At 39.9% G+C, this 19,418-nt stretch overlaps 1 protein-coding gene across 1 annotated transcript in view; it reads left to right on the top strand.

Annotated features, from left to right (window-relative positions):
• The window catches only part of LOC124545475 (carboxypeptidase D-like), a 256,584-nt gene that overhangs the window by 53,907 nt on the left and 183,259 nt on the right, over positions 1–19,418 (top strand). Inside the window, exon 5 of the mRNA XM_047124408.1 lies at positions 17,487–17,729. Coding sequence (XP_046980364.1) covers positions 17,487–17,729 — 243 coding nt within the window. The remainder of the gene's footprint in view (positions 1–17,486; positions 17,730–19,418) is intronic.

Raw genomic sequence — 19,418 nt, 5'->3', positions numbered from 1 at the left:
CAGGAACCACACGTTTGTCTGGCCTCTCAACAGATACCCCTCCGTTGTGGTTGCACCTACGGTACGGCTATCTGTATCGCTGAGGCACGCAAGCCTCCCCACCAACGGCAAGGTCCATGGTTCATGGGGGGGAAATGCACAGGTAGTAATATAGAATAACCTCTAGTAACCCAAAACACTCCTAATTACCATGAAACTAATCAAACAGTACCTGAAGTATTTTTCAATTAATCCCTAAATTGATACAATATGCAAGAGCATCGAACACAACAACTCTCAAAACGTAGTCACTTCAAATATCAATTTCCACATACATAGTGTACGTAAAATGTTTTAAATAAGATAAATCATACTATTCATAAAATCTATACACATAAAATCCCCCAAAAACAATAAGCATATCTGTATAATTATCATTTAAACAGCGCAGTATGCATAAATAAGTATGCTCAATGTCAGAGTATTTTTCGCAAACTTTTCGGAAATTACTGCAATTGGGCACTTTTCCTAACACGCAATTCAGTTTACATACGTTTATTTACCGCAAAAACTGCACATTGCAATTTAATGTTATGTCAACCAGTCGTCTCCACTCACCAACCGACGTTACCACGAGTCGCGATGTTTTGACGTTTGAAGTGGGCGTGGCGCTGTACTGTCGCCGGAACCGCGTGAGGTCTCGCTGTGGTGGGACGTCGTAGTTCTCAGCCGGCCGCTCCGTGGCGCTGCAGGCGGGCGTAGTTTGTAGTTCGACTGCTAGATGTCGGGACGGCGCTCGGTGTAGTGCGTCTGTGCTTGAACTACTCTTTGCACAGGTAGTTGGGATGACGTGTGAAATCACCTCGCAGATCGAAACTCTTTGGCACAACTGCTATATGGGTCTGTGTGACGTCACTCAACAATTGCGTCGCCACATGAATTGTCGTCCGCATACCAGTTTATGGGTCCGCATGAAGCTGTCTGAATTTCACTATTCAAAAAACAATTTCAGTCACAATATTACTATTAAACACTTCTTTAAAGCTTTCGTGACGAATTCTTGGCCCGTTTGTCGTGACAATGTTCACACGTGTCTTTCTTTGGTGTTCACTTTTCACAGTTTTTCGCGCGGATTTACGCATTTGCACATTATAACACAGTTTATTGACACTATTATTCTCATCTAAAATGGCAAGAAAAAGTTTAGTCACAATCGTAAGGTGCTATTACTTTGTATTGTTCAAAATGCACTGTTTCTTGTCGCGATTTGAAAGTTTATGCTCTGTCTCGATCCAACATTGGAAAATTTTTTCTCACGTTAAATAAGATAATATTACCTATTGTTCTTTATGATTCATCCGAAAATTGCACTTTACCTTTCACGGTGAGCCAAGGGTGTAACACTGCGGTTTAATCTTCTGACTTATCCCGCTCGATCGGGATCTGATAGCAGCCCAACACAGGTATTAATTAATGTGACCGTGTACCTAATGGGGCTGGCAATCGGATTGGACTGCTACGGAGTTGTTACATTCCATTTTGTCCTTCTCAAATGCTGTAATAATAAAATGTCTGGTGGCAAGAAGAATGACAACACAGCTTCATTAATCAACAACCTATATTCACCACAAAAACACAAAGTAAGGAGACAGCCACTGCCTTCGTCGTACAGAATTAATAACGGCTAATCTCAGCACAGGCCCTTTCGTTATTCATTATCGTCACACGCAATTTCAATCATGTAATCCACCACTACAATCCAACACTGCAATCCAAATGATGCCGGCGCGGTAGACGCGTAATTACAATATCGGCACAAAAATGTCACTGAATCACACTAGTAATTATACTTTTTCACTTTCCCGTATATTTCTAACACAAAGGGGTTAAATCACGGCGATGGCCACTCCCTTTGTCGGTACGGTCTTGCATTCCAGCAACAGACCTCCACCCGGCTCGACCCGCAGCGCCTACCACACTCCTACTATCTCAACACTCGCTCTCGCTCTCGCCGCCCGACGCACACTATCGATTGTTTGTCCTGTCGACCTGTGCTGTCGCAAAACTTATAGTAAGGGCCTACGGACCCCTTACATCCCCGCCCTCGAAAACTTCTTTGAAGCCACAGGCGTAAAAGAATCGGTTAGGGAATTAGACATCACTACATATGAACAAAACACACAGTGCAAATAAGTAATGAAATTACAATCACCAAGAAAATCCTTGACTCCGGTAGTGGGCTGCCCCTGCAGTAATATTCTACAAAAAATTATTACATCTCAAAAATATGGCATTGTCCAACAAACACACAACATCAATCCTACTTACTTAACATAGCATGGTAAATATTTTTTTATAAACTTATCTTATCAAAAATTTCCAAAAACTTTTCACTTTCAAAGGTTTGTACGAGTCATTAACTACATATCTGTTATAACTTGCTATAGCAACCACAAGAAAAGAAACTAGTTGAATGCCAGCTACCCCTTTGGTATGCCGTCCTTTCAGCGGGGTTTGTGCCGTCCACACTACTATCACTCTAATTTATAACTCACTTGGCCAACACTTATAAAAATTAAGGAAGAAATTCACAACTTGTTCATTACAGATTCCATAAATTTAAATGCTACATTGTACCGCTAAGCATGTCTTACATAATTCTTTGCAACACTACAACTAATGTGGTCACCCAATGAAAAATTTTAAACTACTGATCATTTCATTTTGCCAAACATTACTTCCATATGTGAATTGTTATCAAGAAAGCTTAGATGAGAGGTACAATATCTCCTGTTATATTCACACTAATTCAAATCTACTATATGGATATTTGTCATTCATTACTCAGTGCCAGAATTCTGCTTCTACGTATAACCATAATTGACTCTGATAGCTAATTGGATACATGAATTACTAATTATTCATTAGTTACACCTTGTTTTATCAGCATACTTCAGATAAACATGTATACCTACAAATAACTTGCAAACAGATGTTGCTCATGTGCTAAATGACCTACTTCAATATTTCAAACATCTCATACTCCATATTCTTCATTACACATAACTTAACATCAACTTCGACTGTAAATACATATATATCTTCAACCTATATCAATCCTCCATATACTTCAACACTTCAAACCTCTCATACTCAATATACATCATTACACATAACTCCCTCAACTTAACAGCAACTTCAACTGCATATATATCTTCAACCTACATCAACTCTCCATATTCGCTGCAATAACCACATAAAAATACTACTTCAGGCTCCTTAGCCTCTCCATTCATCATATTTCACATCATTTATCCGAACAACTATCTCCTTGTGTATTTGTTTCTTTATATGTTCATCTACTTGCAAGCTGATACATTACTTCAATTTTCTTACAACAGTTTGACCTTTTCATGCCTCATAAAACAACTCTATAAGATTACCCAAATTCTTGTTTAACCAATTAGCTTACCACGACATTATGTAAACATTCGCTTTCTGATATGGTTCTCATTTTATTCCTTCTGGCATTATTAATTTTGGTTATTTACTCACAGTAAACTGAGCTCTTTTTTTTTTTAAGTTATTGATTCTCTGACATCTCACACTCATCAACAGCAACTACTACAAATTTACTACATGGTTCCTGACTGAATTACTTGGATGACCACTACCAATCCTAACTACTACACTAATTTTCTTAACCTAAGGATAGAGAAAGATGGTAGAGGAGTGACACTTGAAATTAGAAATAAAGTCTCACCCAGCTGGGAGTGTACCAGTCGCCACTTGGTACACCAGCAAAAGAGTTGCTAGCTCCCTACACCTTAACTACTTTTCCATATATGAGTGAACTATAAATTTGCTACAAGATTCATAACTATCATTTGTACAACCACTACCTATTCTAACTACTACACACTAATTTTCTTAACGTAAGGATAGAGAAAGATGGTAGAGGAGTGACACTTGAAATTAGAAATAAAGTCTCACCCAGATGGGAGTGTACCAGTCGCCACTTGGTATACCAGCAAAAGAGTTGCTAGCTCCCTACACCTTAACTATGAATTACTTGGATGACCACTACCAATCCTAACTACTACACTAATTTTCTTAACCTAAGGATAGAGAAAGATGGTAGAAGAGTGACACTTGAAATTAGAAATAAAGTCTCACCCAGCTGGGAGTGTACCAGTCGCCACTTGGTATACCAGCAAAAGAGTTGCTAGCTCCCTACACCTTAACTTTCTTCAATTCGTACCTCTTGATCACCTCTTCTCTCATAATTCCTGTCATTATCATCATCATCATCATCTCTCCCATGATTGTGGTGAAACTGTTGACCATTGCCATGGTTCCTGTACCTATGGCCACCACCTCTTCCTCTATAATTTGATGAATTACCAAAATGATTCCTTGGGTCATTACTTCCCCCTCGGTTTTGATCATTAGCCTGATTGTGTTCCAGTGATCGAATAGATTCCAACTGTTCCAGTATTTCCATCAAGGCCTCCCTATCTTTAATTAGGCTCCCGGATACAGTTTCCTGCATTCTCCGGCTCATTCTTCTTTTTATTGCTGATATCATTACGTCATCACTCAGGGGTTGTTCCAAGGTCTCGTTCAATTCCCACAAATGTTCGGCAAACTCTCTCAACGTTCCTCTCCATGTATTAAGTGACTTGCGGTGGAGTAGGTCCTCAATTGCTGCACACTGATGACTTTTGGACCAGTATTTCTTCAAGAATTCCTCTTCAAACTGATCATAACTAGTAGTCCCTTCCTTCTTCCTGACTCCCCAAGTGAAGGCCTCACCTTCCATTCTATCTATTGCAAATTGAATCTTGTCTGAGTCTTTAAGATGTGCTGGGAAAACTCCTTTTAACCATTTCATAAATATCATTGGGTGCAACCCTCCTTTCGGTCTAAATTTCTGCCCTGTATGATTTTGGACGTACCGATTATCACTGCTCATCAAGGTAACTAACCCCAACGGTTAAAGTGGCATTGCTAATTCGCTTATCAATTTCTTCTGTCTTGCTCTCCAATTGCTGCACTCCCTGTTGTAATTGCCTGACCTCCATTGCAACCCTCTTGTTATCCTCTTCTCGTTGCACGGCTATAGCGTTTCTCAGATTGACAGCCAGTTGGTTTTGCCTATCTCCTATCCCCTTAACCGCATCATTACGTTGTTTCTGCATTTGCGTCACCTCGGCGATTCGATGATTGCAATCCGTTTCCACTTCGTTGATTCTTTCTCCCAATTCGGCTTTCGTTTCTTCAATATGGTCTTCCATCTTTTTTGTTAACTTTCCTTCCATCTTCTCCACGTCCCCCTGGACTTGGTCTATGCTCTTCTGTAGCTTCCTCTCTCTCTCGTCGACGTCCATCTTCAGTCGTTCTTGTAACTCCTGCACTTCCTTCTTCAGATTACATTCCATTTTCATTTGCGATGTTTTGATCTCTTGTAAACCTTTCTCTAATGATGCGTTAGTTTCTTGTAAACCTTTCTCTAATGATGCGTTAGTTTCTTGTAAACCCTTTAGTGATGCGCTATTCTCCTTTATCAAGTCTACCAACATCGACCACTTATCTGCATCCTCTGAAACTGACTTATTTCTCATCGTTTGTTCCGGTGTTTTGGGATAACTAGTTGAGTGTGCTAATGGGCTATCTAATGATACTCCATAATCACTGATTCCCGAATCTTCCCTGTCTTCCTGTCCTATCCCTTTTCTTTCAACTACTGCCTCACAAACCTGCTTATCTTCAGTAGACATGTTTGTTTATTTTTAATGCACAGGTAGTAATATAGAATAACCTCTAGTAACCCAAAACACTCCTAATTACCATGAAACTAATCAAACAGTACCTGAAGTATTTTTCAATTAATCCCTAAATTGATACAATATGCAAGAGCATCGAACACAACAACTCTCAAAACCTTGTCACTTCAAATATCAATTTCCACATACATAGTGTACGTAAAATGTTTTAAATAAGATAAATCATACTATTCATAAAATCTATACACATAAAATCCCCCAAAAACAATAAGCATATCTGTATAATTATCATTTAAACAGCGCAGTATGCATAAATAAGTATGCTCAATTTCAGAGTATTTTTCGCAAACTTTTCGGAAATTACTGCAATTGGGCACTTTTCCTAACACGCAATTCAGTTTACATACGTTTATTTACCGCAAAAACTGCACATTGCAATTTAATGTTATGTCAACCAGTCGTCTCCACTCACCAACCGACGTTACCACGAGTCGCGATGTTTTGACGTTTGAAGTGGGCGTGGCGCTGTACTGCCGCCGGAACCGCGTGAGGTCTCGCTGTGGTGGGACGTCGTAGTTCTCAGCCGGCCGCTCCGTGGCGCTGCTGGCGGGCGTAGTTTGTAGTTCGGCTGCTAGATGTCGGGACGGCGCTCGGTGTAGTGCGTCTGTGCTTGAACTACTCTTTGCACAGGTAGTTGGGATGACGTGTGAAATCACCTCGCAGATCGAAACTCTTTGGCACAACTGCTACATGGGTCTGTGTGACGTCACTCAACAATTGCGTTGCCACATGAATTGTCGTCCGCATACCAGTTTATGGGTCCGCATGAAGCTGTCTGAATTTCACTATTCAAAAAACAATTTCAGTCACAATATTACTATTAAACACTTCTTTAAAGCTTTCGTGACGAATTCTTGGCCCGTTTGTCGTGACAATGTTCACACGTGTCTTTCTTTGGTGTTCACTTTTCACAGTTTTTCGCGCGGATTTATGCATTTGCACATTATAACACAGTTTATTGACACTATTATTCTCATCTAAAATGGCAAGAAAAAGTTTAGTCACAATCGTAAGGTGCTATTACTTCGTATTGTTCAAAATGCACTGTTTCTTGTCGCGATTTGAAAGTTTATGCTCTGTCTCGATCCAACATTGGAAAATTTTTTCTCACGTTAAATAAGATAATAATACCTATTGTTCTTTATGATTCGTCCGAAAATTGCACTTGTCCTTTCACGGTGAGCCAAGGGTGTAACACTGCGGTTTAATCTTCTGACTTATCCCGCTCGATCGGGATCTGATAGCAGCCCAAAACAGGTATTAATTAATGTGACCGTGTACCTAATGGGGCTGGCAATCGGATTGGGCTGCTACGGAGTTGTTACATTCCATTTTGTCCTTCTCAAATGCTGTAATAATAAAATGTCTGGTGGCAAGAAGAACTAGTTGAATGCCAGCTACCCCTTTGGTATGCCGTCCTTTCAGCGGGGTTCGTGCCGTCCATACTACTATCACTCTAATTTATAACTCACTTGGCCAACACTTATAAAAGTTAAGGAAGAAATTCACAACTTATTGCTACAGCAAAGACAAGAAAACAAACTAGGTGAATGCCAACTACCCCTTTGGTATGCTGTCCTTTCAGCGGGGTTCGTGCCATCGGCCCGCAGCGCGTACCACACTCCTACTATCTCAACACTCGCTCTCGCCACCCGACGCACACTATCGATTGTTTGTCCTGTCGACCTGTGCTGTCGCAAAACGTATAGTAAGGGCCTACGGACCCCTTACAGAGTGAATGACGATACAGCTACAGTAGTTTGGTTCGAGTCGTAAGCTTGGCAGTTAAGCTTTACCGGGTAGCCATTGCTATGCGTATGCGTCAGGCGCTGCGTCCATATTTATACGGGTACCCTTCCTTTTTCACGTGCTTCGTCTGGTTTGAATTTATTGCTTGTTTTTCTTTGATCGGATAAGTACCGTTCTCTTTGTTATAGGTGTTTACGTCACTCTGAGCTGCAAATGCTTTACTGTACTGTGTCATGCACTGCTTGTCGCATTCTGATAATGAGTGTTTACAACCTGTTGCCGCTCGCGGCATGGCTTGCTTTTGTCCTAGCTACCGGCGCTTACAACTATAAATAAAAGAGAGGAATTGTCTCATTAGTGAAACAATGGCAAGAGACTGCTATTTGTTGCTATTTACACTGCTGCTCTCTTTGATAATGATCAACAAGAACCAAATAATGGACTGTGTATGATAGATGATGTTCTGAACGAGAGTTAGGTGAAAATTTTTCTCCGTTTGAAAATCTTTGCAGGCGCCTCTTTAGTACATTACATTCTGCACAGAAATTAGAGTCATCTTAGATTTAAAAATCTAGTCAGTTGCCGTGCTTCGTTTCTGACTGTATCACTATTCAGCATAAGAATAATACGAATATAAAACATGACATGATATGTATATTCTTCCGCGTTTGCTGTTGTTTCACTCTAGTTTCGTAGTTTATTAGGCAGACAGGATTTAAATGAGATAGCAGCAAACACGAAACAATACATGGCAAAATGTTTATAGTTGTATTATTCTTATGGTGAAGAGAATACTGCATGTGATTCACAATTCATGAAAGTTCCTATTAGCAACCGTCTCTTCTGACAGGTAGGAAAAAATTCAGAACATAGAGTTGGCCATATTGACAAACATCCCAAACAGTCTTGCCAGTCAGATTTTCGTAGTATATTGAAATGCTGCTACATTCGAAGATGAACAATACGGAATTTGTAATTACTTCTTTGGATAATGTATGGAAATGAAGTGGTCGAAACTCGGGGCGGATAAAAAAGCTCGTCTTCCACCTTTCTTTTTAATTTATTTACTGACGCAGAGGTTTTGCCGCCAGTATTTATCTTTGTGCCTACAAAGCATGCCTGTGTAGCGCTACATATACTCGATGGCAAAAGTTAGTTGTAGCGGCACCTACCAACATTTTTCAGAACTACTGCTTGCTTTGCACTCGATTCTAAGCCGCAGGCGGTTTTTTGGATTACAAAAACCGGAAAAAAAGTGCGGCTTAGATTCGAGTAAATACAGTACATCCCTTGCCACTGCCATAAAGTCATATTATTGAGCAATCTTAGTGACATCAGCTAAAGAATGGTCGGACAAGGCCAGTGCCTTAGTTTGGACCTTTGCTTCAGGTGTTAATCAGATAATCATGTTCCTAATTAGCTAGTCTGCATATGAGATAGCACATTAGGGACATTCAAAATGACTTTTGCATGAGAGACCTTGTAGGTCAGCAGTCCGTGCTGTGTATGACTGCCCAAGATGCTTGCGGTGTTGGTTAAACTGCAATTGTGCTGCTGTCACATGGATGTGGTGATCAAAATACTGTGTGAGCAACTGATGAAGTTCACGAAAGTTAAGTTACTCATGGTTGATAGAGGGTTTGAAATTAAATGAAACTGTATGACCCAATTATGGATCTACAAGCCAGGAGCTGAACTCTGGAAGAGGGAATGAAACTTGAAGTGCGATCAGTATATGAGCGAGCAGAGAGTCTTGTCACTGTGCAGAAGTGAAGTCTGAGATAAAACTAGCACTCGGAATACAAAGCATGACATGAGGTGACAGACTGGTCCATGACAGTTGAAATCAGTATACGAACAGCTGGAACAAGCCTGTAGCCGCCGACAAGTGTACATCTGAGTCAGTGGCTGTGCCCATGCCACACTTTACGTTCACCTTCCATGACAGTGTTCTGTACTATTCTGCTTCGTTAACCATGCTCACCAGCATCCGTCTCATTGTCTGCTGGTGGTGATACTAGTACTAGAATATGCAAGATTTTTCAAAAGAATTTATGTATTACAAAGTATTATGTTGGTTATTATAGGAATGAATGCATTGGATGGTTTACATTTGTTGCATTAGATGTCAGTTGTCTTCCGTTTGTTCGTTATCATCACACGTTGCAAAATGGCTACTCCAAGGCGAAAATCATTTTGTGTGCTTAAGTTTGCAAAATGTAATTTTGTGATTCAAAAGAGGTTTCAGGTAGAGGTACCAAACCAATCCTCCGAATAGATGGAACATTCATAGATGATTTCGACAATTTGTAGACACAGGATGTCTATGTAAAGGAAAGAGGCCTGACCACCCTCACATTTCCAACAAAAATGTCACATGAATTGAAACAGCTTCACAATGTAGCCCTACAAAACCAACCTGTCATGCCAGTTGCAAGGTACAGCTGCCTATGACAATAACTTGGCATTTTTTGAGACATTGGTTTGCTATAAGTGGTACAATTTACAGCTGTTAAAAGCTCTGTGTCATGACAACAAATGCAATTGTGTGGCATTTTAAGATGAACGCTATTGACATTGATAACACTCTCACACAAAAAATTGTGTTCAGTGATGAAACAACTTTCCACTTTAGTGGGAAAGTAAACAAACACAGTGTTCGAATTTGGGGCCTACAGAACCCACATACACACACTGAACATGTACGAGACTCACTCAAAGTCAATATGTTTTGGGCGATATCCCACTCATCTATTTACAGCCCATTCTTTTTTGATGGAAACATGGTTAATGGTCAGCAGTATCTTGCTATGTTACAACACTGGTTATTTCTGAGGCTGAATGAGGACAACTTCATTTTTCAACAAGATGGGGCTCCCCTTCACAGGAGTTGCCAAGTGCATGAATCAGAATGAAACTGTGCCAAGGTGTTGGATCGGTCATCAAAAAGCCGGCAACTCAGCAATTCTCAGCTGGCTTCCACAGTCCCTTAATTTGACGCCCTGTGACTTCTTCCTATGAGGTTTCATTAAGGGTAACATTTATGAACAAACACTACCACAGAACCTAGAAAAGTTGAAGAACAGGATCTCTACTGCCATAACATCAGTGATGATGGTCGTGTTTACCTGACTATGGGAGGAATTTAAGTATGAATATGATATTGTTCGTGCTTCTGATGGGGGCATAGTGATCACCTGTAATCTAAATTGAGAGATTCGTAAATGTGTGTCCCATGTTTTATACCTCCCAAAGTCCCACAGTCTGGCCACAGAGGAGCATTCCCCTCGTAACTCAGTACCATCTGGGATTGAAGCATCTGAATTACATTCTCCGCCAGGGTTTTGATTACCTCTTGTCAGGCCCTGAAATGAGAAATGTCCTACCCACTATCCTTCCCACCCCTCCTACCATGGTATTCCGCCGTCCACTGAACCTACACAATATACTCGTCCATCCTTACACAACCCCTGCATCCAATCCCTTACCTCATGGCTCATACCCCTGTAATAGACCTAGATGCAAGACCTGTCCCATACATCCTCCTACCACCACCTACTCCAGTCCGGTCACTAACATTACCTATCACATCAAAGGCAGGGCTACCTGTGAAGCCAGTCATGTGATCTACAAGCTAAGCTGCAACCACTATGCTGCATTCTATGTAGCCATGACAACCAACAAGCTGTCTGTCCGCGTGAACGGCCACCGACAAACTGTGGCTAAAAAACAAGTGGACCACCCTGTAGCTGAACATGCTGCCAAACATGATACCCCTCATCTCAATGACTGCTTCACAGCCTGTGCCATATGGATCCTTCCCACCAACCACCAGCTTTTCAGAATTGCACAGGTGGGAACTTTCCCTGCAGATACATCCTATGTTCCCGTAACCCTCCTGGCCTCAGTCTTCGTTAGCCACCGTCCACACCCATCCAGCCCCCTCCCTGTTCCCATTCCAGCTCTACACAGCCATCATTTCACCACCACACCCAGTCTTTTAATTTCTTTTATTTTTATTTCTCTCCTTTCCGCTACTTACCCCTTCCCCCCCTCCACACCTTCTCTCCTACCCTCCATCCAAACTGCAACACTTCACTGTCTGCCACTCCCACCACACTATCCGTCCCCCTCCCCACCCCAGCCTCCTCCTTACCCCCACCCAGTCGCCTCTCCCATCATGCACTGGTGCTGCTGCTCACAGTGTAGTTTCAGCTCTCTGAGACTGCCGATGTGTGTGCAAGTTGTGCGTGTGTGTTTTTTCTACTGCTGACAACGGCCTTAATGGCCAAAAGCTATGATTGTGTGAATCTTTTTATTGTGCCTATCGCAGCTCAGCATCTCCGCTATAGGGTGAATAGCAACTTTCCTTCTCTCGTATTGTTACATTCCATCCTGGATTTTCCAATGTTATATTCTTGTTGAAACACCCTTGTACGAGGGTGTGCTGAAAAGTAGTGCTTCTGACTTTTTTATGTGAAAACTCTTAAAGCTTTCTAAATAAAACAAATATTATATAACAGTCTACATCTTTATTCTTCATGTCCACGTATTGATTTCCCAACACAGCCACCATGTTGGCGAACACATTTTTCTCAATGAGAGAGTAGTTTGTTGCTTCCATCACCGTAGAATGTTTGGATTTGTTGATGACCACAACCTCGCCCTTGCTTGCACTGCTTCATCACTATCAAAGTGAAGTCCTCAAAAGTGTTCTTTAAGTTGTGGAAACAGATGAAAATCAGATGGGGCCAAGTTGGGACTGTATGGAGGATGATTGATGACAGTGAACACTAGATGTCAGTTTGTTTGCAGGTGTCACAGTGCTCGTGTATGGTCTAGGAATGACCAATTGTGTAGTGTAAAAACTGAATTATTACTATGTACAGACAATGGCAAACAAGCTGTTAGATAGCACAGTGACAGTGTGCATGTGGAGTATAAGAAGGTATGGAAATTTAAAAAAAAATCCGAAGTTAAACCTAAAAAAATGTTATTGAGACAAATTAACTAAAAGCAACTTAGTAAGAAAATACCAGCAGTTTGCATGTCCACTTAGACACACGCAGGTAATCCCAGCACAAACATATGTACTTAGAAGTACTTCTGTTAAGCTGTACTTGCTCAAAGCCAAACTGATACAAACATAGAATAAAGGATACCATGAACTCTATTATCCAACTAATGAAGTCACCAAAGATCACAAGCAGCAAACACTATTGATGTCACCATTGAAAAAGAAACATAAAGAGGATATCCATAAAATCATACATCGTTTTTGTTGTGAGAAGAGTCTGCATACAAAAAATGAGGAACTGCAGATCTGTCTGCAGAAACCACTTAACCATCCCAAACTCTTCAAGCAAGCATAAAGAAGTAGTGGAAGAGATTGAGAGTCATCACTAATAAATTGATACCTAAACTTTGGTGAAACCTAAATGGGTTCAAGACTTATTTGGAGGGACTAGTAGAGTTTTTCTTATTCTTGTATGATTTTGGGATGCTGTGATCTTCCAACAAAACTGGAGCTGCTGATATGAAACTTCCTGGCAGATTAAAACTTTGTGCGGACTGAGACTCGAACTTGGGACCTTTAATCTGCCAGGAAGTTGCATATCAGCACACGCTCCTCTGCAGAGTGAAAATCTTATTCTGGAAACATCCCCCAGGCTGTGGCTAAGCCATGTTTCCACAATATCCTTTCTTCCGTGAGCGCTAGTTCTGCAAGGCTTGTAGAAGAGCTTTTGTGAATTTGGAAGCTAGGAGATAAGGTACTGGTGGAACTAAAGCTGTGAGGATGGGATATGAGTCATGCTTGGGTAGCTCAGATGGTAGAGCACTTACGTGCGAAAGGCAAAGGTCCCCAGTTCGAGTCTCAGTCTGGCACACAGTTTTAATCTGCCAAGAGGTTTCATATCACCGCACACTCCACTGGAGAGTGAAAATCTCATTCTGGAATTCTGACAATGTTCTCCAAGTATCATAAACATATCAGATGCCTCATCATTGGAACATGTGTTTCCTGAATGAATGAATAACTTAAAAACTGAAGACCCACCCATAGGACACATCCAACAATGTACCACCAAAAACCTTCCTCTTAAATGCGAGTACTAGCATTATCAGGAGTGAAAATGCAAGTAATGCTATCTAGTATCAACAGTTCCCACTCACTTATGTTGAGTAGCATATCTTTTTTTGGTGATGCATCTGAAACAATGCAAATACAAAGAAAGGTCTGTTTAGGCAAACAATTTTCAAATGTGATGGTTCTATACAAAGGCACAAATTTTTTTCCATGTCCCTATTTAAAATTAAGAAGTTCAGAATGAGATTTTCACTCTGCAGTGGAGTGTGCGCTGATGTGAAACTTCGTGGCAGATTAAAACTGTGTGCTCGACCGAGACTCGAACTCAGGACCTTCGCCTTTCGCGGGCAAGTGCTCTACCATCTGAGCTACCGAAGCACGACTCACATCCGGTCCTCACAGCGTGCTTCGGTAGCTCAGATGGTAGAGCACTTGCCCGCGAAAGGCAAAGGTCCCGAGTTCGAGTTTCGGTTGGGCACACAGTTTTACCGTATTTATTCGAATCTAAACCGCACTCGAATCTAAGCCGCACCTGAAAGATGAGACTCGAAATAAAGGAAAAAAAAATTCCTGAATCTAAGCCGCACCTGAAATTTGAGACTCGAAATTCAAAGGGAGAGAAAAGTTTTAGGCCGCACCTCCAAATCGAAACAAAGGTGGTCTATTGTAATATGAGACACAATTTAGGTCGAATGAATGACGATACAGCTACAGTAGTTTGGTTCGAGTCGTAAGCTTAGCAGTTAAGCTTTACCAGGCAGCCATTGCTATGCGTCAGGTGCTTCGTCCGTATTTATACGGGTACCCTTCCTCTTTCATGTGCTTCGTCTGGTTTGAATCAATTGCTTATCTTGTTTTGATCTGATAAGTGCTGTCTTCTTTGTTATAGGTGTTTACGTCACTCTAAGCTGAAAATGCATTGCTGTACTGTGTCATGCATTGTTTGTCGCATTCTAATAGTGAGTGTTTACAGCCTGTTGCCGTTCGCGGCATGGCTTGCATTTGTGCGCGCTGCCGCCGCTTAAAAAAAAAAAAAAGTGAGAGGAATCTTCTCACTAGCGAAACAATGACAAGAGACTGCTATTTGCTGTTACTTACACTGCTGCTTTCTTTGATAATGATCAACAAGAACCAAATAATAGACTACGTATGATAGAACATGGTCTGAATGAGAGTTAGGCGAAAATTTTTCTCCGTTTGAAAATCTTTGCGGCCGCTTCTTTAGTACATCAAATTCTGCACAGACATTAGTCATCATCTTAGATTTAAAAATCTAGTCAGTTGCCGTACTTAGTTTCTGACTGTATCACTATTAGGCATAAGAATAATACGATTATAAACATGACACGATACGTATATTCTTCCGCGTTTGCTGTTGTCTCACTCTAGTTTCGTAGTTTATTAGGCTGACAGGATTTAAATGAGATAGCAGCAAACACGAAAGAATACATGAAAAAAATGTTTATATTTGTATTATTCTTATGGTAAAGAGAATACTGCATGTGATTCACATTTCATCAGGTTCCTATTAGCAACCATCTCTTCTCACAGGTAGGAAAAAATTCAGAACATAGAGTTGGCCATATTGACAAACATCCCAAACAGTCTCGCCAGTCGGATTTTCGTAGTACATTGAAATTCCGCTACATTCGAAGATGAAAAATACGGAATTTGTAATTACTTCGTTGGATAATGTACGAAAATGCAGTGGTCGAAACTCGGGGCGCAGAAAAAAAAAGCTCGTCTTCCACCCGTGGGTTTTCTTTTTTTTTTTTTTTTTTTTTTTTTTTTTTTACTGACGCAGAGGTTTTTGCGCCAGTATTTATCTTTGTGCCTACATTTTTTTTTTTTTTTTTTTTTTTACTGACGCAGAGGTTTTGGCGCCAGTATTTATCTTTGTGCCTACAAAGCATGCCTGTGTAGCGCTACATATATTCGATGGCAGAAGTTAGTTGTGGTGGCACCTAGCAACATTTTTCAGAACTTCCGCTTGTTTTGCACTCAATTCTAAGCCGCAGGCGGTTTTTTGGATTACAAAAACCGGAAAAGAAGTGCTGCTTAGATTCGAAGTAAATACGGTAATCTGCCAGGAAGTTTCATATCAGTGCACACTCTGCTGCAGAGTGAAAATCTCATTCTGGAAATGTCCCCCAGGCTGTGGCTAAGCCATGTCTCCGCAGTATTCTTTCTTTCAGGAGTGCTAGTTCTGCTAGGTTCGCAGGAGAGCTTCTGTAAAGTTTGGAAGGTAGGAGACGAGATACTGGCAGAAGTAAAGCTGTGAGGACCAGGTGTGAGTCGTGCTTCGGTAGCTCAGATGGTAGAGTACTTGCCCACGAAAGGCAAAGATCCCGAGTTCGAGTCTCGGTTGGGCACACAGTTTTAATCTGCCAGGAAGTTTCATAAGAAGTTCAGTTTGTTTCCTCCATTCTCCAATGATTCAGGCAATGTGAGGTTCGCTATTCTATTTACAGTTTGCCTAAAATGCATTTTGCACTCACTCAACCCCCACTCCCCTCCCAAGAAAAAAAATTGGACTATTTCCAATATGAAAAGCAGAAATAAAAAAGAAAAACACAAGCTACTGATCTTTTAATTATACTAATTAGCTGTTATTTTTATCTAATATGTCAAATTTAGTGTTTGTTTAACAGTACACAAAATGGTATCAGCTGTTTATACACCAGCAAAGTTATAGCCTGTGTAATTTGAACACTAGTGTTAACTGGAATTTACATCCTAGATTATTCAATTGTAGTAGGCATGACTAATGCTTGTTTGGAATGTGTGGGAATTTTGAATTTCTTGACTGATGTCTGCCAGCAACCTGTTAAATTCTTTAGCACCAGTATATAAAATTTCTTTCTGAATCCTAGACTGTGGTGTGTACTGTATTTGGAAATTATTTTTACTGCTAATAATGTTGTTGTGAAGTTGACAGTTCATTCTACATTCACTCACGTTACTAACCACGAGTACCATTAGGCAGTAAACACGTCAGTGTGTCAGTGTAAGAATCTCTAGATTCATGTAGGGGCTTCTACAATGTGTTAGGATATAAAATATACACACTGACCAAATTACACGCTGAAGTAGAATAAATACTTTTTTGTCCTTTGCTGCATTGCTCCAGATTATGCCATAGGACATGACTTAGTAGGGTATGCTTCTATGCTAGCAATCCTGTCTGCAATTCAGCACACTGAAAGAGGTTTCTAAGTGCAAAGTAGATAGATTTGAGCTTAATCCATAAAAATTTCACAGGTTGTGTTTCATTTACATTGCTCTTTGGTGCCTGTAATTTATTGTTATTTGTCTTAAGTTGCATAGTATGAGTTTTTGTGAGGTTGAGGGTAAGCTGTTTGCAGAGAACAAGTTGTAATTATGGTATACTATTCTGTATTTGTGTCTGTCATGGATGTGTTTCCTTCACTTGTGTCATCCACAAACATAACAGCTTTTGACATGTCCCCTTTGTGTCTTGTAACTCATTTATATGTATCTAGAACAGGAGTGTGGTAAGAACTCAGCATTGCAGATCACCATATTTAATGTTTCCCCATTCTAAATTTAGTTTTATTCTTTTGATATCATTTATTATAATCACCCTCCGAAGATAACAGATGGTGTTAGTTCTCTATTAACAGAAAAACTATTAGATACAGAAACACAGTTTACATAATATAGAATGAAGTGGTATTTTAATATTAACCAGAATATCAAATGAAGTACGTATTTCAAAGTTTCAATTGCCAGCCATCATGGTAAATCTAATACTGATGCCTAAGGCCTTTATTTTATTTTTATTGATCCTATTATTGTTACAGGACTTGTTTTGAATGACCATGGTGATCCCATTGAGGCTGCACGAGTTTCAGTAGAAGGTATAGCGCATGACATAGTGACAAGTAAACATGGTGAGTTCTGGCGGTTACTGTTACCTGGCACATATACTGTAAATGTATCATCCCCGGGCTACACTTCATCTCAAAGGCAGAGTGTAGTTGTTCCGGAGAATGGAACAGTAATCATGAACTTCACCCTGCAGCGTTTACCTCGTAATGCTTCTGGTAAGTGAAGTTATAACCATTATATTTGAAGTGATACAGGTATTTGTTATTTACGAAGTGTCTGTTGCATTTGCGTATATCTACCATAGGATTGAACACTAATGTTCTCCATTCCATTGTATTGCATTTTGTTTCTAATAACCTTATTCATTGTTCTGGAAAATTTTAATCTCAGCCAAACTATTTGCCAGAATTTGATTTTTCTGTTTTCTTCTGTAGTCTTTCACTTTGAAAAATTCACTTCCATCACTAGATCTTATGCTTATGATAAGAGATTGAGAGATATGTGAAACTATTTGTGAAGATGGGTTTCATTAGATGTTTAAATATGAAATTTGGGCTTGTCTGTGTCATTTTATTGAAGGACATGATTTGTTAAACCGTTAGGAGAAAATGTGTGTAACAGCCAATAAATCTGTGACAGAGCAAGCTGTTTTAGAAAATTATACAGTGAAAGGAAATTATTTTATGACATCTGTTTGAAGAGTACATAAACAAAAAAAAACCAAGGGAATATTTTAGGCTGTTTTGATTAAAAACTAAAAGACAAAGAAAAATACTTGATTTGAGAGCTTGTGATTAAAACAGTTTATTGTGGTGGTGGTGGTGGTGACTGTGATTCTAATCATTTTAGTTGCTGTTAATATGAGGATTACCTTTAACTTCATTTGAGCTTTAATTTTTAACAGTTCATTTCTGATTTTAGATTTAGTTTCTTATTGACTGTATACTCTCTGAACTTCATGTTTTACAATTTTTTTCATGGGTGTTTTTTTAACATGGTAATTGGTCACTGTGTAGAGTTCCACCAACGTATGATTTTGTTCTTAGTGGCAGTGATTTCTCTTGTTGTTATGTCCTACTGTTGTATCTTGCATTATTCAACCACATAGAACTTACATTTACTGACATCACAAACTTCTCTCTTAGTTTACAGACAAGTTGCAGGTGGATATTGTATATACTCTTTAACAATATGAGTATTGCTCTCAAATGACAGCTACTTTGTATTGATGACAACCAGGATATATGTGAAAGATAGCTTTGTATTATGGACTCAGCATAAATCCTAAGTAGTATCACTCTTTGCACAAACAGCAAGCAAAATGGCGCCGTAGTTTCACTAGACTCAGATTTGGGACCATGGTGGCTGAAATCCCCATCTGGCCAACCAGGCTTAGATTTTCCATAGTTCCTGTAAATCACATAAGACGAATGTCTGGATGGTTCTATTGAAAGGCCATGACCAGTTTCCTTCCTTATCGTTATCCAATCTGCGCTTGCGAGCCCTCGCTAATGATCTCCTCATTGTCAGGACTTTAAACCTTAATCTTTCCTTTCCCTTCCTTTGTCTGCACAAACTTTTTGTGTATGAATCTTGTATAATAGCTGCACATGACACTTAATACTTGCATGCACTGCACACAACTTAGCTATCTCATCTGGTAAGCAATGTCCATTAAATGTAGCCATAGGGAAAATTTGACAGCTTTTAAGTCTGAGGATAAAGGTGGGAACTCAGCAGTATTTCATTGACTTATCAATAATTTATAAATTCATTCTGACATATTCTTATGTCTCAATTGTAGACTAATGGAGTGCCGTCTTGTTGTAGATAAGCACTCCGTATCATACAAATATAAACATGCTTTATTTAGCAGGTATATTCATCATCCATGTCATATCAAT

Source organism: Schistocerca americana, chromosome 8 (assembly GCF_021461395.2).
Source record: "Schistocerca americana isolate TAMUIC-IGC-003095 chromosome 8, iqSchAmer2.1, whole genome shotgun sequence".
Taxonomy (NCBI): Eukaryota; Metazoa; Arthropoda; class Insecta; order Orthoptera; family Acrididae; genus Schistocerca; species Schistocerca americana.
The sequence above is the reverse complement of the archived record's forward strand: the minus strand, read 5'-3'. Positions and strand labels throughout refer to the sequence as shown.